The 23,074-nt window shown below is 42.1% G+C and overlaps 1 protein-coding gene across 1 annotated transcript in view; it reads right to left on the reverse strand.

The window, feature by feature from the left end:
• The window catches only part of IMPG1 (interphotoreceptor matrix proteoglycan 1), a 127,425-nt gene that overhangs the window by 21,062 nt on the left and 83,289 nt on the right, over positions 1-23,074 (reverse strand). Inside the window, 1 exon segment of the mRNA XM_064294647.1 lies at positions 22,200-22,419. Coding sequence (XP_064150717.1) covers positions 22,200-22,419 — 220 coding nt within the window.

The raw sequence follows: 23,074 nt of genomic DNA on the forward strand, positions 1-23,074 counted from the left end.
CAGTAATTTTAATAAATATGTCCATTGACTGAGGGTTCATCTAGGATATAACACAGGAACCACACCTTCCACAGCAGGCCCATCAAGTTTGTCTCTCATAATCCTGAGAACAGCAGATTGACTGTAGTTTTGGAGGGAGTGAACCTGCTTGTCCCCTTTGTCAATGCTCAAGCTTCATGGAAAGCACCCTGGGCAGGAAGACCTGGTTTCACTGGAAATTGTGACCTTGGGAGCTAGGTTAGCTTCTTTGGGTTTCAGCTTTGCCTTCTATAAAATGGGATATTTAAACCAGATGATCACTAATGTCCCTCCAGCTAGTATCTAAGTTTCCTTTTCTGGTTGTTCTACATGAATACAGACAGCTAGAGCAGCGGCTGGACATGCTGACATGTGATGCCTCCAGAATTATACAAGTCAGTGATTAAAATAAAGTTTTTTTTTAAAAAAAAAAACTATGTTTAATTACTGTTTTTGTTATTAACCAAAAATAATTTACTTAATACTTATTCCTGTTGGGTTGGAGTCCCTGGAGAAGGACATTATGCTTGGAAAGGTAGAGGGTCAGTGAAAAAGAGATGGGTTGACACAGTGGCTGCGATGATTGTGAGGATGGTGCAGGACCAGACAACGTTTCACTCTGTTGTACATAGAGTCGCTATGAGTCGGAATGGACTCATGACACCTAACAACAACAACTAATCAATGACAACACAGCACTGCATACATGGCTGGCGATTAATATACATTCTTGGACTTGATTAAGTTATAAATGGGAATTCTCTCTGGTTTGAAAGGGCAAACGATGTGAGAAACTTTGGGTTTCATTTCAATTTTGCATTGTCCTCGAGAACCACCACCACACACTGTTTATAGTAGGCTCTCGGTAATTTTTTTTTTGAATGAGTAGATGTGTGAATGCCCATACACATCTTGCTCAGGATGTGAGGCTGAAGAATGATCTCAGCTCCCAGCCATTATCTGTCTCTGCCAAACTGAGGACAGGGTAGTGCAGGGATGTTAGGGTGGGGACCTAGGTGTCCAGGGTCAGCAGGTGGAAGGAGAACTTTGACAGTAGGAACTGGGGGATATGGCTCTGTAGCCAGTTGAAGCCCAGGCTTATGTGGAGGAATTTACATTAAAGGGTTGGATACCCCAGGATCCCATACCCCAGCATCTCAAGAAAGCTCCATGGGGTAGCTGGGGTCTGGGATGAGGGCACAGGTTAGAACTCTGGGGAAAGGTGAAAGGTAGCTGGCAGTCTGGTCAGGGTTGGGGTTCCTAAGTGAAAGCAGGCATTAAACAGCATCCCAGGAGGCAAAGGACAGCAGCCATGTAAGCCTAGGAGACAGGGCCAGGACCACAGAAGAGGCAAGGGGTGAAAGGACAGGGGAGAGGCTGGTGAGAGGCTCCTGGGAGAAGAATTTCTGTGATTCCCCCAGCTGGGAAGGGACATTTCTAGCATTTCTACATTTTCTGCCTTTCAGGTTGATTGGGAAGCTACAGGCCCACTAACAGTATGCGCTGACAACAACAGAAGAAACAGACGTGTGTTGCAAATTACGGTTTTTACAAGGTATTGTATGAGGTGGTATATCCTGGAGGTGTGACTGTGCAAAACTTTTGTCTCTTTTGACTTTTGCACAGGAAGATAAACCTTGTAAGTACATTTCCAGGTTCGTGTGTGTTATTTGGAAACCCTGGTGGCGTAGTGGTTAAGTGCTACGGCTGCTAACCAAAAGGTCGGCAGTTCGAATCCGTCAGGTGCTCCTTGGAAACTCTATGGGGCAGTTCTACTCTGCCCTGTAGGGTCACTATGAGTCAGAATCGACTCGACGGCTGTGGGTTTGGTTTGGGGTTTTTTGGTGTGTTATTTGGAAGTTGTGTTTCTCATGATGAATCCATGTTCACAGGAATACCTCATTTTCAGGTGCCAGCACGAGTTGCAGAGTACCTGACATACCACCTTCCTACCCCCAGAGTCCAGAGGGACATATATGTCCCGCATAATATTTTGTGATCTGATGTGGTCATCCACTGTTTTCACATAATGACCTGGTCTTTGGAATCTAATCAGGTTGATAACTGAAGAATGTGTGTAATTGGTCTGGCTGGCCATTGTCTGGAAATATAATAAAAATTGAGACATAGAAAAGAAATGCTACATCCTTTCCACACACTCATTTGGTCTACATATATAATAGAAGTGCTTCTATTATATAAAAGAGTATTGAGGGCATATGGCCAGAGATACAATTCTCTTGATCCCCTTTATCAGAGAAGCCAAAAGTCTGAACTTTTTACAATCCCATTGTACAATGTCATACTGTGGTGCTCTCCCTCTACCCCAAACCATTCTCTGCCCTCTTTGAGTCTTGGGAGCTGACTTCAGTGACCTGCATCAGCCTGGCTCCCTCACCCTCTGGGTTCAGGTTAGGTTTGGCCAGTGTGAGACTGGTAGGTGATAGGCAGATGGGGTGAGGGTGAGACTGGGATACTTATTCCTCTTACCCTCGCTCCCTTCCTCTGGCCATGGTTTTGGGGGCTACTTGTTGCCTTACATCCCAGGATGTTGTGGGATCGTTCCTCTTTCACAGCTACCCTTTCAAAGTGATGTGGAGCCTCTTTTCCCTCCCCTCATTCCTTCAGGCACTAATCCCTGATCTCTCACTCTTTAGGTGCTGCAGAGTTGGGTCTGACTCACAGCGACCTTATGTATAATAGAATGAAATGTTGCTTGGTCCTGTGCCATCCTCACAACTGTTGCTATATGATTCCATTGTTGCAACCACTGTGTCAGTCTATCTCCCTGAGGTACTTCGTTTTCACTGACCCTCTATTTTACCAAGCATGTTTTTCTTCAGAGACTGATCTCTCCTGATGATGTATCCAAAGTAAGTGAGACAAAGTCTCACCATCCTTGCTTCTCAGGAGCCCTTAACTTAGTCCCTTAATCCGTGAAATAACACCATCTAGTTAGTTTTCTTAACGCAGCTGTCCTCTCTGTCAATATTCCTTCATTACATCTCCTTTCAGTTATTTTCAGTTAAATTCTTTTTCCGCCAGAACCCTAACTAATAAACTCATCTTCACCATTTTTATGACGCAGAGCTTACGATTTATTGGTTGTGAAATATTAATGAATATATACCAAGAAGCCCTGGTGGTATAATGGTTAAAATGCTCGGCTGATAATCAAAGGGTTGGTGGTTCAAGCCTACCAGCTGCTCTATGGGAGACAGATGTGGCAATTTGCTTCCATAAAGATCACAGCCTTGGAAACCTTATAGGACAGCTCTACCCTGTCCTATAGGGTCACTATGAATTGGAATTGACAACTGTTAGAGAAGAATTTGCTTTTTACATGGCATTGTAAATACCTTGTGAACTTGAACAAGCTTGTCTCTCTTTATTTTGATAATTAGAATAATTATAATTGAGAATAATTATTTAGTATTAGATTGCATCATGTGAGAGTTAAACTGCTTATTCAGAGCTGATGTTCCAAGGACCCCTGGGATGTTCTCTCCCTCTTCTGTTCTCCCAGTTTCTTCCCTTTTGGTAATTTTAGCCCTTACTTTTCAGGTCTAACCCTTTATTTAGGGCTTGCAGAAGGGTCAGTTAGCCAACATATCCTCCACAGACAGTCCATTCCACTGTTACTCTTTGGGATCTTCTCAATTTATATGCGTTTTAACTGAAATAAGTCATTTTGGTTTCTAAAATTATAGCAAACATCTTGAGCTTACTAAATCCTGTTGTTGACATTGTGGGCCTATAGTCCCCACAGACTACAAAGATACTCACGAACCTCTCATTCTAAAGTCAAATCAAATCAAATCCCCTTTTCTATGCTTCCCCCTAAAATAGCACTTACCTCTTCTTTCTTTCACCACAAAATTCCTCAAATGAGTAATTTACACAAATGCCTTCTCTTGAAATTAAAAAAATATTAATGTCTTCCTTTGTTTCAAAAAGGATATGAGAAGGTCTACAAAATACACATATGTATGTGTCATGGACTGAATTACGTCCCCCCAGACACCGTGTGTATCAGTTTGGCTGGGCCATGATTCCTGGTTTTGCGTGATTTTCCTGTATGTTGTAAATCCTGCCTCTATGATGTTAATGAGGGAGGATGGGCCGCAGTTGTGTTGGTGAGGCAGGACTCAATCTACAAGACTGGATTGTGTCTTGAGGCAATCTCTTGAGATATAAAATAAGTGAGCAGACAGACAGGGGGACCTCATACCACCAAGAAACCAGCGCTGGGAGCAGAGTACATTGTTTGGACACTGGGTCCCTGTACAAGGAAGCTCCTAGTCTGAGGAAATATTGATGAGAAGGCCAACAGAGAGAGAAAGTCTTCCCCTGGAGCTGACACTCTGAATTTGGACTTCACTTTGAAGAAATAAATTTCTCTCTGTTAAAGCCATCCACTTGTGGTATTTCTGTTACAGCAGCACTAGATAACTAAGACATTATGTATAAATAAAACACAATTTTAAAATAGATAAGGCAATCAGTGACAAGAGAGTAGAGAGGAGGATGAATTGGGATGGAGAAACGGAGAGTAAGAACACAGAAAGGCAAGCCTTAAAATTCTGGGCAGTTACCAAAGGTGATTTGCTGATTTGTGGTGCTAACATTTTCTTTGTTCCTCTTACTCTCCTGTGCTGAGTTCCTCTTGTTTGTGGATTTCCTTTTCATTTCTTTTGTTTTTGTAGATTTTGTTTTTATTGAGACTTTATGTTTTTCTTCTTTATTTTGATGAGTAGGTTTGTTAACTTTCTTTGTGGTTACCTTGAAATTTACCCTTATCTTCCTAGGTTTGATTATTACTTGGTATCGCCTTGCCTTCCTCTCCATTACAAAGTTCTATTTCTTTGCCATTTATTCCTTCTTTTATTGTTCTGACATTGTTGTCATTTACAGATTAACCTCTGGTTCCCTGTTGCAATTGTTTTGGTTTTGGGTAGTCCTTGAGAGTTCATTTCCTAGGTTGGTATCTGGCTGGTACAATCTTGCCTCCTAGATTCAGGCTGTGGTCTGATGTTTGTTCTCAGACCAAAGGACTCCCTTTAATAATTTTTGTAAGTTTGGTTTTTACATATTACCCTAATTTCTGTTTATCTGGAAATGTTCTAATGTCACCATCATATCTGAATGAAAGTTTTGCAGGATATATTATTCTTGGTTGGCAATTTTTTCCTTTCAAGGTTTTATATGTCATCCCATTGTCTTCTTGCCTACATGGCTTCTGCTGAATAATCAGAGTTTGGTCTTATTGTTTCTTCTCTGTATGTGACTTTTTGTTTTTCTTGAGCTGCTCACAGAATTTTTTGTCTTTGGTTTTAGTGAGTGTGATTATGATGTGCCTTGGTGTTTTTCTTTTGGGGGTCTCTCCTCTATGGGGTTTGTTGAGCTTCTTGGATGGTCAGCTTTTCATCACTCATGATATTAGGGCAGTTTTCTGTCAGCAGTTTTTCAATGATCTTCTCTGTGTTTTCTGTTTTCTCCCCCTGTTCTGGAACTCCAATCACTTGCAAATTTTTGCTTTTGATTGTATACCATATAATTCTTAGGGTTTCTTCATCTTTCTTTGTTCTTTTTTCTGATTTTTCCTCAGAGTTGTATCCAGGTGTTTGTCTTCAGTTTCTCTGATTCTTCCATTGTTTTGAATCTGCTCCTTAGCCCTTCTATGACACTGTCCATTTCTGAATCTTGTTGTTTATCTTTTGGATTTCTAATTGTTTTTTTTTGTATGATTGCTAGTTGTGAGTTTATTTTGGCATTTTATTCATATATTACTTTCCGGAATTGTTCCCTTTTTTTGGTCTGTATTTTCCATGAATTTGTCTGCCTTTTCCATAAATTTGTCTTTTTTTCCCTCATTTTTGTCTGCTTTTTGCTTCAACTTTTGGATGCTCTGAATATTAGAGATTTGAATTCCCTGTCAGGTAGTTCTAGTGCCTTTTTTTCTCCTGAAGAGTCATCTGGTGTTTTATTTTGGATGCCTACTGGAACCATCCTGTCCTGTTTTTTTTTTTTTTAATGTTTTGATATTGTCTGTTGTCTTTGGGCCATTCAGTAGTTATTTTCTTCATTTCTTGATTGTAGATTTGTTTGTTTCGTACTGCTTTTTTGTTTTACTTGGTTATATCTGAGTAGGCAGGCTGTGTGTTCTTTGCTGTTTGCTTGTATGTCCCAAACCAAACCAAACCCAGTGCCATCGAGTCGATTCCGACTCATGGCGACCCTATAGGACAGGGTAGAACTGCCCCACAGAGTTTCCAAGGAGCGCCTGGTGGATTCAAACTGCTGACCCTTTGGTTAGTGGCTGTAGCACTTACCCACTATGCCACCAGGGCTTGTCTGTAGTCACAATAATTTTCACCTCCTTGTCCGACGGGCAGGGCCAGCCAATCAGCTGTGGTGTAGCAGGGCAGGTCCAGCTGAAGGGAAGGGGCTGGGATGGGTTGTTTGTGGCATGTACTAGGGCCGACAGGGCAGGCCAGGAATCAGTGCTGGGCAGGTTCCAACAGGCTGTGCCTATGCAGCTTGGGGGTGTGATGTTCAGTGCACAGTGCAAGTAGGCAGGAAAAAGTGGGGAGGTTGTGATATGTGGAGCTAATAGGAGTATATGAAAGAGGAGAGAGGAACAGGAGCCAAAAACAAACAAACAAAAAAAAAGAGTGCTAAGGGAGCTTGCCATTGGAGTGGAGAGAAAAGAAATGGAGAAAAGAAAAAGGGAAATAAATAATAAAGAAAAAAATAACTAGATAAAAATTTGGGAAATAAAAGAAAAGCCCCCAGGAGTCCCAGAGTCCCACCAGTGGGGCTTCTAAGACCAGGGAAGCGGCTCTAGGCTGCACGTATAGCCTGGCTAGAGAGGGTATAGATGTTACACAGCACCAGGTATTCAGAAGACAGGAAAAGAAGATAAGTGTAGGGAGACAAGAACTGAGAAATGAGGAAAAACAGAAAGGCAAAAAGAGAGAAAAAAGAAATGGCCACAGGGATCCCACCTATGTGGCTGCACAGATTGGGGGAGTGGCTCCTAAGCCGTGCAGTGCAGCCCGGCTATAAGGGGCACCCAAGCTGAGAAAAGAAAAAGAAAACAAACAAAATAAACAAAGCAAAACAAGGCAAAAAAAAAAGACCCAGAGATCCCACCAGCGTGTTGTCGCGGGCCGGGGGAGAGGACCCCTGGTCAAGCATGGCTTCACAGCCTTTCAAGAAGAATCAAAGATGGCACACAGAGCCAGGTATTCCAGAGAAAGGGGGGCGGGGGGTGGTACGAGGCACAGAAGAAACCAAAACAGACAGAAAGAACCAACAACAGCTGAGGATCCCAGCCAGTGTGGGCAGGGCGAATCCAAGCAGCCTGAGGCCAAAGCAGTTGCTTCTCAGCCAGGACACTGCTGCTCACTGGAAGGGGGGGCGGGGCGGGAAGGAGGGAGGCTAGGAAAGCGTATATTGCTCATACCGGCTGCTCTGTCTCCTGCTGGGCATTTCGGGAAGCTGCTTTCCCCTACTCCTTGTCCACTGATCTCCAGTGTAGGTGGGGCGAATCCAAGTGGCACCAACTCTGCACTTCCCGGCCTGCCGAGCCACCGCAGCCAGCCAGCCAGCAAGCTCGGAGGTACAGCGGCGGGGAGAGAACGGGGGCTGGGAAAGCGTATATCGCTGGTTACTGGGTGCTCTGTCTCCTGCTGGGAGTTCCGCGAAACTGCCTTCCAGGGCTCCCTGTCTGCCAATCCCTCACAGGAGTCCAAGATGGCGGGTCAGTGCTGCGTTAGCAGTGGGGACCTCCGTAGCTATATCTCCTCGCTTTCTGTCTTGTGTCAGTTTCTTATTCCATTCCGTGCTTTACTGAGTTCATTATCTCTTCATTTGACACTTCAGGTTCCAGGAATGAGGTTTGTCTGTTTTACTTAGTTTTTCAGGTCTTTGCTGTAGAGGGATGGCATGGTGCTTCCGTCTATGGCACCATGTTGGCTGGAAGTCGTGATTTGCTGATTTGGCTTTGAGTTTCTTAATAGCCAAGAAAAACTGCAAATATGACAATTTCAAGATTTTTGTAGTCTATAAGATTAAAAAAAAAAATTCCCTGGCCTATAAATGAGCAAAGATTTTCCTGCTTGGAGGCCTGAGGAAGAAATAATTCCTGGATGGATCATCATAAAGGGGGTAATGAGTGATGTGTTAGGAAATATGCTCAGTATTTTCTTGACTATGGGGGGTTATGGGACCGTAGCAGTCAGGGATGAAGAGAAAAATCATGAGTGTGTCATTTGGAAAGTAAGGCAATTACTTGAGAGAAGAGGGAGTGATGTTAAGCAATGAACCTGGGTATACTGGGAACTTGTATGTGTGTGTGCATGTCCGTGTGTGCCTATGTGCTGTCCTGAAGAGGTCTTCTCTGTGTTGTGATGTACTGGGCTTTATGGAAAAGTTGAGTAAAACTGTATAGCAAGAGACTTAAGAAAGTGACATCTATGTAGGTCACAGGGAGAATGGAAAGAGGAAGAAAGGAGCTATTTAATTAAAAAAAAATCAGCATTGGCAATGAGGTATCTCTTGATTCACAGGAAGCGACTCTGGTTTCTGTGTGGGAAACAGAATGCTGGGTGCTAATGTTGGCTGTGTAGGGTTTGCAAACAAACCTTTTCTCCTGGCTTGATTTGTTCTATTTGCTATGATCCCCGGGATCCCAGACTAATCACCACAGGGTGTTAGCTGTGTCAGCTACAGTAATGCAATAGTAGGAAGGATTGTGCCCCTTAATGTCAGCTAAAGGCAGGCACCACCACCTAACTCAGTCAAAGAAGATCAACAAGGCTCTGAAACAATGCGGTCCAAACAGCCAAGTCTTGGATAGTTTTTCTGAATCCAGAAAGAAAATTCACACTTTTAGGCACTAAAAAACCCAGAAAAAAGTGGACCATATATTCTTCAGGCATTTTCTCCACAATATTTTTCTCAGCTGACCTTTGGAGAGGAGGTGAACAGGGCTAGCTGACTTTCTCATTTTCCGTTTCATTCCAGCCTCATTGAAATCTGGCCTTGCTGCCCCACCAAGACTGCATTTGTAGAGGGTTCTAATGACCTCTGAAGTGTCAATTTAAGTAACTTCCACCCATTGTTCACTCACTGCTTCTGAAATTGCTGACCCCTCTCTCCTGCCCTTCTCTTCTTCGCAGGCTTCTGCAACATCATCCTTTCTAGTTACTCTCCCGCCTCACTGACTGCTCCTTCTTGGCCTTCTTCACTGACAGTCTTCTTTATTCTCTATGAAGTGTTGGGGTTTCTCAGAGTTCTGTCCCAGCCCTACTTTCATCTCATCCCCACATTCTCCTCGGCAGTTTTTACCCATTCTGTGACTTCAACTGAGGTTTCTCAAATTTCTACTTTGAGCACTGGCCTCTCCCTCAGGCCTACTCCACATTTCGCCTAAAGTCCATTTCTTTAAAAACCAATTTTCCCCAAACATTTTTTGGAATATTTTTACATCCTTAAGATATTTTATTAATTTTTGCATTAAAATTTTTTTTCTTTTAAAAAAGGAGTTAATCTATGCATACTTGGTACCTATTTTTATGTTTTTACTATGGATTTTCCAAATTTGCAGTAGTTTATGAATGAACTGTGTATTTTTCTTTTATAAATTTAAGAACACTTTAAAAAGTGTTTAGTATGCAGTTTGAAGACTTTTTGCTATTTTTAAACATTAAAAAAAATTAGCTTTGAGGGCCATAATATCACAAAACAAAACAAAATGAAAAAAAAAAAACAAACCTGGAGAAAAAGACATCAAAGTGGATGGGAATAGATTTAACAAGGGCTTTTGAACAGCCTGCTTTAAGTGGATTGGTTCAGCCCGGCTTTCCTTTCCCTCCAGTCTGAGCAACTTTCCATCCTTACTTCCTATCTGAAGCTGCTGTCACAGTGGGATACCTGAAAGACCCTGACACCCCCAGAAATGTCTGCAGCTTTCTTCTGCCCTTCTGCCTACAATGGCTCCTCTTCACCCTTCTCTCCCTGGGTCCTCTGACATCATACACCAAGGCTGAGCTTAATGTCATCTTCTCTGTGAAACCCGCTCTGACATCCTCTCTTCTTTGTGGAGCTAATTGCTCTCACTCCTGTGTGTCATATCCTGATTATAGTATTTAACAGATTCTTTATGGCTTTTTGTATATACATCTCCTCATCTGGAGCCCTGGTGGCATGGTGGTTAAGAACTTGGCTGCTAACTGAAAGGTTGGCAGTTCGAATCCACCAGCTGCTCCTTGGAAACCCTGTGGGCAGTTCTGCTGTTCTATAGGGTTGCTATGGGTTGGAATTGACTCAACGGCAATGGGTTTGGTTTGGTTTTGGTCTGTTTATCTTGCTGGGCATTTAGCCCCTTGAAGGCAGAGATGGGGCTGATTTATCTTTGGGTCCTGGTGCCTTATAATAGTGTCTGACCCATGGTAGATCATCAATAAATGTTTACGGGATGTATTACTGTTACTTGTCTAACTTCTCTGTATCAGCAAAGATCAGGGCCAGAGGGAATGGGAGATGGGGTCATTTTTGAAGGTTTAAGAAAAATTATGCAACACTTGGAAACAATGCATAAGGCTGACTGCATGGCCTTCAGTATTCTGCTAGAGCACTAACAATCCCCTTTAATAACGGTCAGCCTTCTCTCTAAAACAGGACTTGGCAGACTATAGTCTGTGGGCCAAATTGGACCAGCCACAGGCTTTTTTATAGCTAAGAATGGTTTTTACATTTTGAAATGGTTAAATTTAAAATAGTTACGTAAATACCTACATAACATCCTTGATTTTGGCCGCAAAACCTGAAATATTTACTGTCTGGCCTTTGAAGAAAACGTTTGCTGATCCCTGCACTAGAGGGCAGGAACTTTGTTTGACTATTTACTAGGTCTGAGACGTTTTATAACTCTATGAAGTTGAAAGTTAATGTATAGAAAATTGATCAGATGATTTTATTTTCTGTTTTATGTTTCATTTCATCATTCTTTTTTTGTTCTTTGGCTGTATAAAATCCCTGTTCCCATGTCTTCTTTTAAACTGGCTTTGTCATCATAAGAGTTCTCTTAATGAGTTCAACACAACTTTGACATATTCTCACTCTCTGTTTGTATGAGAATTAGGGTTTTCACATTTGGGGGTTACTCTTCGACAAGGGTTGGGGGAGGTAGAGAAGGGTAGAGTGATTCTAGAGCAGAGGGAACACTGGCTGTGAGGTGGGAGGACCATGCTGACCCTCATAGTGTTGCACAGTACTAGCTGTAATCTCCCTGTCTCTACCAAGAAGGTGGTAAAGGAAGGGCAAGCATTGAGAAACCAGGAGCTCAATTTTGATGTATAGCCCTAATCCTGGGTGGGGAAAGGTTAAAAGTATAGGATGTCATCCCTATTTTCCAAGGTTAGATTCTTGAGCTCCTCTCCTATAGACAAAGCTAAGTATTTATTACTGACATAAAGTATCTCTAGCAGCTTTCCTCTTTCTCTCTAAAGATTTCCCCTTTTAATTCTCTTCTGAGGAGAATTTCCTCAGCAAATTGGACCAGCATCAGTGAATTCAAGGAAATACTTGAAAGATCAAAAATGGAATCAAGGAGGTTTCCTGTATTTGCTAAAATGGCCTTCCAGTATTACCTGAGATTTTGATTATTGATGCCCTCAGGTCTCTCTTACTACATGTGAGGGATGGGCAGTGCTTTACGTCGGCTGAATCTTCAACACTAGAAAAGACCACACCAGCAATACTGCCAGAAACAGTGTAAATTGGAATTTGACTCCCTGTTCTCCAGGAACCTGAAATAATCATCTTCACTTGGGGTCTAGAGACCTAAAAGGCAGCATGATCAGCTGGTTGCACTGGTTGGTTGTACTAGGAGGACATTTTAATCAGCTTACCTGTCAATCACCATGACAGCTAACACTCAAGTATACCACCAAAAAGGAGAAAATCTGGAACAGCCAGTCACATTGAAAAACTAGCTGTCATATTGCCTTGATTAAAAGATGGAAAGAAAACTATTGAAAGTCATCTGTGTATTTCCCTTCATTTATTTTAAATCCTAGACACCTGTTTATTTTATAATTAAAATACTAATTGTGTACATATTTCCTCTAAAGAAAATTATATAGACTTGCTGATGCTAGAAACATTTTAACTGTACAGACAGTGTTATAGAACAGCATTTTTAATTTTGTCTTCAAGAAGTTTTGTAAGGCATGCAGATTCACAGAGTTAAGAAATTAATGAACTGGGTTCGAAGCAATGATTGTGAGTTTTGTCGGATTTAGTGCTGACCTCCTTCTCCCTGGATCAGAACAAGGCTGTGAACAGGGAAGAGTCGCTTTGTGAAGGCGGCAGGTGTTTGTGAGTCTATAAGAGTGTGTGAACCTGACTGTATGTTGGTCTCCTGTCCACCTTTGTTATTGGGATTGAAGTAACTCCTACTTTGTATACTGGAGCTTGCACATGCTCTCATGCTGTCATTTTTTTTTTTTTCTTTAGCAAAGGGGGAAAAAAAAAAGGAAAACAAAATAGATTTAGCCAATCTCTCTCATGGACAAAGTGTAACGAAATGATCACAGGGCAAAATTTCATCAGCTGCCTATTAAAAACCTCATCACCTGGTCTGGAGGATGGCTAGATTTGGAACTGATGACAGTTTGCTCTTCGACCTCTGCTTATATCTCTGGTTTCTACTTCTCTATGGGACCAAATGGAGAGTTTTTATAAATGCCAGGGAAGTTCAAGCTCTGAAGATTCCCTGTCTTTTTGGGATTTCTGAATGTGCCAGAATTGAATTCTGTATCAATTGGGACAAGGGTACAAATTCCCAGGTACCATCCTTAAAGTGCTGAACAATGTTTAACATTTTGGAAATGGTTCAAGACTTGGGGGTAGGATGTGCTTGCTAAATATGGAGAAAGTCCCAGCTTTTTATCAATTCTACTTAATATCATCCATATTAAATTCCTACTGAGTTCCAAGCATTGAAATAGGGACTGCCATAGGGAAGTGATGGATCCAGCATCTCTAGGTGGGAAGATGATATATCAAAATTTCTAGATATTATTTTGAGCTCCTATGACCCGCCCTCATTGATAATCTGGCATTTTACTTGGAGTTCTTTTAGTCCGTGTAACATAGTTAGCTCTTGGTTCCATTCATGCCCCATCACAGAGGACTGACAGCCCTACCACATAGTTACTAGGAGATATTATGCATGAACAGGAGTTCTGGTAAAGCAGTGGTTAAACACTCAGCTCATAACTGAAAGGTTAGAGTCTGAACCCACCAGCTGTTTAGCGGGAGAAAGATGTGACAATCTGCTTCCGTAAAGGTTACAGTCTTGGGTCAGTTCTACTCTGTCCTACAGGGTCACTATGAGTCAGAATTGACTCGACAACAATGATTTATTAAGGACTCTGGGTGGTGCAAACAGTTTGCTAAATTGACTGCTAACCTAAAGATTGCCCTGGAGAGGTGCTTCCGTAAAGATCATAGCCAAGAAAACCCTATGGTGCAGTTCTACTCTGTACTTTCCATAAGCGTTCTTGGTTGAAAGATGATGATCTAGAAAAGAGACAAAAATGTGAGCAATAAAATTAGAGCTGTACTCCTTCTCAGCCTCAGGTAGGCCAGTGTGCCCAGGGGAGCAGATGATGCAGGAGGTCCTGTTGAGGACCACTGCTCTGTACAGACAGCTTCTTGAGGCCAGGGACTGAGCTGAGTTACCTTTGTTTTTGCCAGAGCCTAGCAAAGACCTGACTCGTAACTTGTACTCAATACATATTTGTTGAATAAATAATAATGAAGAGTCAGATTTGTTAGTTTCATAGATTGCTCTGATCGCATGAGGAGAACGGATCTCAGGAGGTCAGAGGAAAATCTGAAAGAGGGTGTTATCCTGATTCAGGTAGAGAGGACAGGGGTCTGTGCTACCTTTGGGGGCAGCAGTGGGGATGGAGAAGAGGGACAGACAGTGGAGGGTTAGGATATATAATCAACCAGGGATGATTTCTGACTGGGTAGAGAAAGTGTTTATGAGTATAGGAGAAATTGTTGAGGAGTATAGCAATGACTCAGGTTTTTTGTATGGGTACAAATAAAAAGAGCCCTGGTAGCGCATTGGTTAAGAACTGAGACATTGTGAAAATGTCAGTTCTACTCAAAGTCATCTATAGATATAATATAATCCTGATCCAAATACCAATAACATACTTTAATGAGATGGAAAAACTAATCAACTTTATATGGAAATGAAAAAGGCCCTGGATAAGCAAAGCATTACTGAAGAAACAGAACAAAGTAGGAGGCCTCACACTGCTTGATCTCAGAACCTACTATACAGTCAAAACAACCCAGTACTGGTACAGTGACAGGCATATAGGCCAATGGAACAGAATCGAGAACCCAGAGGTAAATCCATCCACCTATGGTTAGGTGATCTTTGACAAAGAACCAAAGTCCTTTAAATGGGGAAAAGACAGTCTCTTTAACAAATGGTTCTGGCAAAACAGGGTGTCCATCTGTAAAAAAATGAAATAGGATCTGTATATCATACCATACACAAAAACTGACTCAAAATGGGTCAAAGACCTACATATAAAACCTGAAACGATAAAGATCATGGAAGAAAAAATAGGGACAACACTAGGACCTCTAATACATGGAATAAAGGGAATATAAGACATAACTAACAATGCACAAACACCAGAAGATAAACTGGGAGCCCCTGAAAATTAAACACTTATACTCATCAAAAGACTTCACCAAAAGAGTAAAAAGAGAACCTACAGACTAGGAAAAAAATTTGGCTATGACATATCCAACAAGGGTCTAATCTCTAAAATCTATAGAATACTTCACTATCTCAACAACAGAAAGACAAATCCAATTAAAAAATGAGCAAAGGATATGAACAGACACTTCACCAAAGAAGACATTCAGGAGACTAACAGACACGTGAGGAAATGCTTACAATCATTAGCCATTAGAGAAATGCTAATCAAAACTACAATGAGATATCATCTCACCGTGACATTACTAGCACTAATAAAAAACGACAGAAAATAACAATTATTGGAGAGGTTGTGGAGAGATTGGAACTCTTATGCACTGCTGGTGGGAATGTAAAATGGTACAACCACTATGGAAAATGATGCGGTGCCTACTCAAAGAGCTAGAAATAGAAATACCATATGGTCTAGCAATCCCACTCCTAGGAATGTATCCTAGAGAAATGAGAGCCATCACACAGTAGTCTTAAGCACACCCATGGTCATTGCAGCATTATTCATAACAGCAAAAAGACGGAAACAACCTAAGTGTCTGTCAACAGATGAATGGATAAACAAATTATGGTGCATACACACAATGGAATACTCCGCAAAAATAAAGAATAATGAATCTGTGAAACATCTCACAACTTGTATGAATCTGGAGGGCATTATGCTGAGTGAAATAAGTCAATCATAAAAGGACAAATATCGCATGAGACCACTATTATAAAAACCTAAGAAAAGGTTTACACACAGAAAAAAACGGTCTTTGATGGTTATGAGGGAGAGGGTGGGTGGGGAGGGAAAATTACTAACTAGATAGTAGACAATTGTTAAATTTGGCAAAAGGAAAGACAACGCACAATATAGAGAAGCTTCCTAGACACATCCAAACAGCTTGAGGGACAGAGTTACTGGGGCTGAGGTCTGGGGACCATGGTCTTGGGGGATATTTAGATCAATTGGCAAAATATAGTTCATAAAGAAAATGTTCTACATCCTACTTTTAGTGAGTAGTATCTGGGGTCTTAAAGGCTTGTGAGTAGCCATCTAAAATACGTCTATCGGTCCCATCATGTCCGGAGCAAAGGAGAATGAAGAAAACCAAAGACACAAGGAGAAGATTAGCCCAAAGGACTAATAGACCACATGAACCACGACCTCTACCAGCTTGGGCCCAGAAGAAATAGATGGTGCCTGGCTACCACAATTGACTGCTCTGACAGGGATCACAATGGAGGGTACTGGACAGAGTGGGAGAAAAATGTAGAACAAAATTCAAATTAATAAAAAAGACCAGATTTACTGGTCTGACAGAGACTGGAGGGACCCCCAAGACTATGGCCCCGGGACACCTTGCTAACTTAGAGCTGAAGCCACTCCCGAAGTCCACCTTTTCAGCCAAAGATTAGACAGGCCTATAAAACAAACAATAACACACATGAGGAACGTGCTCCTTAGTTCAGTATAGGAGTCTAGGAGACCAAATGAGCAGTACCTGCCCAAAAGCAAAGACAAGAAGGTGGGAAAGGACAGGAAAATTGGGTGAATGGACACGGGGAGCCCCCGGGGTGGAAAGGGGGAGAGTGTTGGCACATTGTAGGAATTAAAACCGATGTCACAAAACAATTTGTGTATACATTTTTGAATGAAAAACTCATTTGCACTGTAAACTTTCACCTAAAACACAATAAAATTAAGAAAAAAATATGAAAGTTCACGAGCTTCCATATTCTCATCTGTAAAGCAGAGATCAAAATAGCTGTTACTTCCCAGGATGATGATGAAAATCATATCTTCAGTGCAAACATACAATGAAACCTGTGAGAGCTGGCATTTGATGGGACTGCCTTGTTCTGCTTCTCAAAAGTTTTCACCTTTGATGGGAAAGCTTTTTGCTCCTTTTAGTAGAAAATATTTGAGTTTCCCTTCTCCAACAGGTTTTCCCTTACACAGGTTCTGGCTTTCACAGGTTTTACTGTATATGAAAAAGCTTTGGAAACCAAAGGTAAGGTCCAAACATTTAAATGAAGTGCTAACACATGTTATTGTTGATAAATTTCAATTCTGAAAGAAAAAACTATACACAAGACTCAGAGGTACAGCCCCAGGCCCAGACCCACCTGAGACCTGTCATCTCCCCCACCAGAGTCTACCACTTCCTCAGCTCCATTGCCATCTGTGAAGGGTCAGATGCTAACCTTCCAAGAGCCCTTGTCAACCGGCCTCTTGAGTAACTGCCGTGGCAGCCCCCACCACATGCTCTTGGGACCTACCTCCTTCTCTTCAGCAGACACCACCCTCCAATGGTAGCTCATATAGCTGCCATCAGCACCTAAGTGGCCGTGTGTCCCACCCGTCCTGCCTTCTCAGCCCTGCTGCTAGTTGTCTTTGTGGCTGCTGCAGGCTGCACAGCCCTCACCACCACCCACCACCGTAGGCCTTACTGCCCTGAGAACAGCCTGGAATGACTAGGATTCTTTACATTTATCTGTACTTCTAGCTTTTCTCTTCTGTTCAGGCTATCTGGCCTCAAGAAAATGTAATTTACAAGAACATTCAGTGCTCTTTTCACTATGGAACCACCCCTTAAAAAAAACCCATTGCTATCAGTTGATTTTGACTCATGGGACCTCATGCATTACAGAGTAGAACTGTTCCTTAGGGTTTTCTTGGCATGAGGTTCCCATGAGTCGCAATCGAGGGCAACTAGCAACAACAACAAATCTATGGAAGCAGATCGCCAGGTCTTTCCTCCGTGGTGCTACCAGAACTGCCAGCCTGGTGCCTGACCATTTCTTAGTGACTCCCAAACCTCTAGGGCATGACAGAAGGTGCACATTAAAAATCTTTAGAGTGAAAAAGAAATAGGCTTGATCCCAGCATAATTCTAAGGTCTGTTTTCAGCCATACACTACAAGTTCCTTTGGGCAGAGACCAATTTTCATATACAGACATGTTATACTGCAGTTGATAAATGCTTATTATTCGATTAAGCATGTAGAAGATGGCCAAGGTCCACTTGCTGGTTATATGAGTGAATCTACCCTTTGCCTTGGGTGAAATGACTAAGCTAGGATCCCAGGCTGTGAGTGAGGAAGCCCACTTAGTCTGTGTCTATCCCCTGTGTCCACCCTCACTTCTTGCCTGTCCCTTCCTGTCTGGTCCAGCCTTCTTCCTTCCGTGCTCACTCTTGACTGGAAATTGAGGGCAGATTGGCACCATAGCTTCTCACTGTAAACAGGAGATTGGATCGATCCATTTTAGCTATTGGATTTATCCATTGTCATTTATATAGGGGAATAAATAAAGCTCATTGTTGATTTTTAACTTTTGTGAAATTCATATTTGGCTTTCTAATCCTGCTATTCTAAAACCCTTTGGTTCATGCACTACTCAGCTGGCTTTCCCCAGCCATTTCCTGGCAGGACTCTTCCATTCATTATTCTGTGAGTTTTTAATGTATTAAAAACTCAAGTTTTCTCATTCTCCAGGTATCCAGAGGAATAGAGTATGGACCATCAGTTCCCATAAAAGTTGAGTGGAAGTATCAACCCTGTATTCAAACCAAAAAAGCCAAACCTGTTGTTGCCTTTGAGTTGATTCTGATTGATAGTGACCCTATGAATTATAGGACAGAGTAGAACTGCCCCATAGGGTTTCCAAGGAGTGGCTGGTAGTTTGAACTGCCGACCTTTTGGTTAGCTGCTGAGCTTTTAACCACTGTGCCCCCAAGGCGCCATCACCCCTGTAGATACCATGAATTACCATTCATTCATTTAATAGGTATTTCTTTAGCTTCACTGCTGCTACTGGTTTTAGCCATGTCTACTCTGAAAATTTTTTGAGCTGCCTCAGGCTCAGGCTACCTCTATGAAGCAGGCAGGTAATTTCCCATGTTGCCAGGAAGAGTTGATTGTATCTATTATTTCCAGTGCTCCTTGTCTTTCCCCTATTGTTCCACCATTCCAAGTACAAATATGGCATGCTACTCCACAATCCACAGGGCAGCCTGGAGGCATCCTTTGGTAGTTTAGCTTAGCTTAAGTTTGTCTCCATCATGGACTGAAACTGATGTAGCACAAATCATTTCTGTGGCTTGCTGTTGGCTTCTTAGAGAAAAAGCTACAATGACGTCCATTCACAGGAAATTAAAAACAAACCAAACTCGAGGCTGTTGAGTCAATTTTGACTCATCGTGACCCTATAGGACAGAGTAAAACTGCCCCATAGGGTTTCCAAGGAGTGGATGGTGGATTTGAATTGGTGACTTGTTGGTTAGCAGCCAAACTCTTAACCACTACACCACCATAATAATAATTTCGGCTTCAGCCCCCACATAAACACCTTGTCATGCTACTTTTCATTGTTCTCACTGGTGCCTTACATAGATAAAGCTTCAGAAATTATTACTTAGTGAAGTTAATAATGATATTATAATTATAACTCAGCAACATTCAACAAACAAAATAACAAACCCATGAACAAAAAAACTAGTTGCCGTCCAGCTGATTCCAACTCAGAGTGACTCCATAGAACAGAGTATAACTGCTGCATAGGGTTTCCAAGGCTATAAATCTTTATGGAAGCCAACTGCCACATCTTTCTCTGCAGAACAGCTGGTGAATTCAAACCACTGACCTTTTAGTTGGCAGCCAAGGGCTTAACCACTGTGCCACCAGGGCTCCGTTAGGTAACATTAGGCACCTAAAAGGCCTCAAGCACCATGCTAAGTGTTGTAAACATTCTCTCAGTTACTATCTGCATTTTCCAGTTGTAGAAATTTCTTTTAGATAGTTAACACTCCACTGTCAGCAAACAGGGTTCACAGTCAGGACTACAGACCGCCAAGGCCATTGCTATGCTGTGCTTCCTGCCTGCATCATCAGCGCTCTGAACTTAACCCTCGCAATGCACTACCAGCTTCCCACACATTTCCAAGGCAGTACTCAAGAGGTAGGGGAGTTGGTGGTTCAATGGTAGAACTCTCGCCTTTTTTGTGGGAGACCAGGGTTCAGTTCCCCTGTCCGTGTACCTCATGTGCAGCCACCACCCATCTGTCCTTTGAGATCTGTGTGTTGCTGTCATGCTGAACACGTTTCAGTGGAGCTTCCAGACTAAAATGGACTAGGAAGAAAGGTTTGGCCATCTGCTTCCAAAAGGCATCCAATGAAAATTCTATGGATTACAGCAGCTGGATCTGCAACAGATCATGGGGGATGGCACAGGACTGGGCAGCATTTCATGAGTCATTGCTGATTCGACAGCAGCTAACAACAACAGCTCAAGAGGCACCTACATTGAGAAGCCTGTCTGTACCTCCCCTGCCTCACCTTAGGTCCTTATATTGCTGCATGGGTCCCTAAGTAGACTGTCAGCTCCCTGAGGGAGGAAGGAAGGTGAATGGGCTTTACACCTTACTGCGTTTCTTTACTTTGCCTCTCTTACGCTTTCCAGGTTCTTCCCATTTAACCATAACTACTTGCTGCAGACTCTACTTGCTGTAAACCCTGGTGGTGTAGTGGTTAAGTGCTACGGCTGCTAACCAAGAAGTCAGTAGTTCAAATCCGCCAGGCTCTCCTTGGAAACTCTATGGGGTAGTTCTACTCTGTCCTGTAGAGTCGCTATGAGTCGGAATCGACTCGATAGCAGTGGGTTTGGTTTTTTTTGGTTTACTTGCTGCAGAGTCAATTCCAATTCATGGCAACCCCATGCGTTGCAGAGTAGAACTGTGCTTCATAGGGTTTTCAAGGCTGTGAGCTTTCGGATGCAGATCACCAGGCCTTTCTTCCAAGGCAGCTCTGGGTGGGTTTGAACCACCAACCTTTTGGTTAGTAGTCAAATTCTTAACTCTTTACACCACCCAGGGAGTCTACTTCCTGTTATTTTTTATCAGTTGATTGAAGGAACTGGTCTCCTCTTCCTAACTGGCAGGGACTCCCCAGTTCTTTCTCAGTTCCAAGGCAGTTTTCAGGAGAGAGGCAGTAACTTACTAGCATTTAAAGCCACTGCTGACGAGTACATTCTGCCTCACAGGGACCCTTGCGTTTTGGTAGTCTTTAATTTTCTTAGCTTTCTTAGCGGCCCCTGTGTGGAGGTTAGGACTCCCAGGCTCAGTGCCTAAGGCCTCTCTGTCTTTTTAATGATCCTGTTTACTAAAGCCAGAACATTTTTTTTCAAGTTGCTGAAAGCCCAGCTCTGTGAAAGATTAAGTGTCTCCCAGCTGAGCCTTTTGGTTTGCATTTTGCCCAAGGCCATTTCCTTCTGCCTTCATTGTTAATCCAAGGAGAGCCAGAGGGTGTTAAAGATTCACTTCACTAATTCATAGCCAATTAGGAAGCTTTATTTTGACCCCGACTGGAAGGTCTCCTTGGCAGTGGGTCTGGAGCCTTTCCCCTTGCGCTCCTGGGAATTAAAAAAAACTTCCCTTCAGTTAGTTACAAAACGGAATTTTGAATCTAATGGTAGAAACAGTTCCCAGTTTGGGCACAGCTGGTTACAGTGGTACATACACTAAGTTTTATTATTGGAACAAATGTTTACTTTCAATTATGTAAGTTCAGGCCAAAACCTCATTATCTTTAAGGGTTTTCTGCACATCTAATTTTTCTTTGTTTTAATCTGCACATGGAAACTGATCTAGGGTATATGATTGGGAGGGGAAATTATTTTCTTTCTTTGGTGATGGTGAAGTGACTTTTTTCCAGGCTTAAATTCTGAAGCTGCCCATTTCATCTTGAATTATGCAGTGAAGAAGCCATTCTGACATGCGATTGGAAGTTTTCTTAGGTAGGAGACCCCAGTTGTTACAGTTCACTGAGAAGATGCTCTTGACTTCTAGAAGAATGTAAATTAGTTTGGCTGTGGGCTACATTTTTTATATACATATATTTCCCAAACATAGCAGAAGTTTAGTTCTGAGTGGTAATTAAAGCTCTGAGATTGTGAAGCGAGAGGTGTGCTTGTTCTTTGTTTTTGATGTAGAAAAACTTTAACACCTGTTTTAGAACCCTACTTTTTAATAACTTCTGAGGAATCCTTGGGTAAAGCAAATGGTTAAGGTTCTTGGCTGCTAACAAAAAGGTTGAAGGTTTGAGTCAATCTGAAGGTGCCTTGAAAGAAAGGTCTGGCAATCTGCTTCAGAAAAATGAGTTCTTGGAAACCCGGTGGAACACAGTTCTACTCTGATACACATACTGTCTCCATGAGTCAGGCTCTACTCGATGGCAGCTGGTTGGTTAGTTAGTTATAGCTTCTGGAATGTTATTCTGTCAAGTATGATTTTATTGGTGTTTTTCTGGCCTGATAGTTGAACTGCAGGCTTGAAAAACAACAACAATAAAACAACCAAAAACAACTTTCTGAGTTGGACGCTTTTACCTGGTTCAATGTCGAGAGAGTAGTTGTCTATTTCCAGATCAAGTTGTTGGGCTGCAGCAGAACGAAAATCCTCCAAGACCCTGTGCACGGCCTTGGTCAGGTTATATGGCACCGACTTAGCAAACCTCATTTTACTATTCACAATCACACTCCCATTTCTGAAGTTAAGTATTTCGAGTTGCTTAAATCCCGTAAGATTGGATCGTAGATATGGAACCAGCTGCAAAATAAAAGATGGTTTATTCTTAACGACGCTGTAAGTGCTCAGCTGCTGCTGATTTCATCTTGCTCACTTTTTATTATCTGAGGCATAAATCTCACTTGCTCTTTATTTTTTGTGTTTGGATTTAATGTGAGACCAGAACATCACTATTTAATGATCTATTTGCAGTGATTATGTTCCATGTTTCTACCTTCCTATTCGTATATTGAGATAGATGGGCAGTGATTTTCTTCATGATGAATTGTGAGAACAGAGGATTAAAAAACAAAAACCCAGGTCAATGCTGTCATCCAAACTAGAACGTCAGGTTCAGTTATTTAAAAGAGTCCAGTAAATAAACACATGTTCCAAGCTGAGCCCAGGAGTAGACTGACCTATGCCTGCGCAAATGGGACATCCGTTTGGAAGCAACCAATTTGAAATGACCTATTGAAATAAACAACAGTTAAGCATCAGCCTGTCTGTCTATGCAGGATATGTTTCATGGTCAATGCAAATGCAGGACAGTGGAAATAACAGGGAACTGGCAGTTAAGAACCTTGGGTACCGGTCCTGGAACTGTCCTTAACCAGCTGTGTGACTTTTACTAAGCCCCATAACCACCGATCTGAACTGGAAGGGGGAGGAAAATGTGGTTCCTTAGAAACCCCTT

This window comes from Loxodonta africana, chromosome 1 (assembly GCF_030014295.1).
Source record: "Loxodonta africana isolate mLoxAfr1 chromosome 1, mLoxAfr1.hap2, whole genome shotgun sequence".
Taxonomy (NCBI): Eukaryota; Metazoa; Chordata; class Mammalia; order Proboscidea; family Elephantidae; genus Loxodonta; species Loxodonta africana.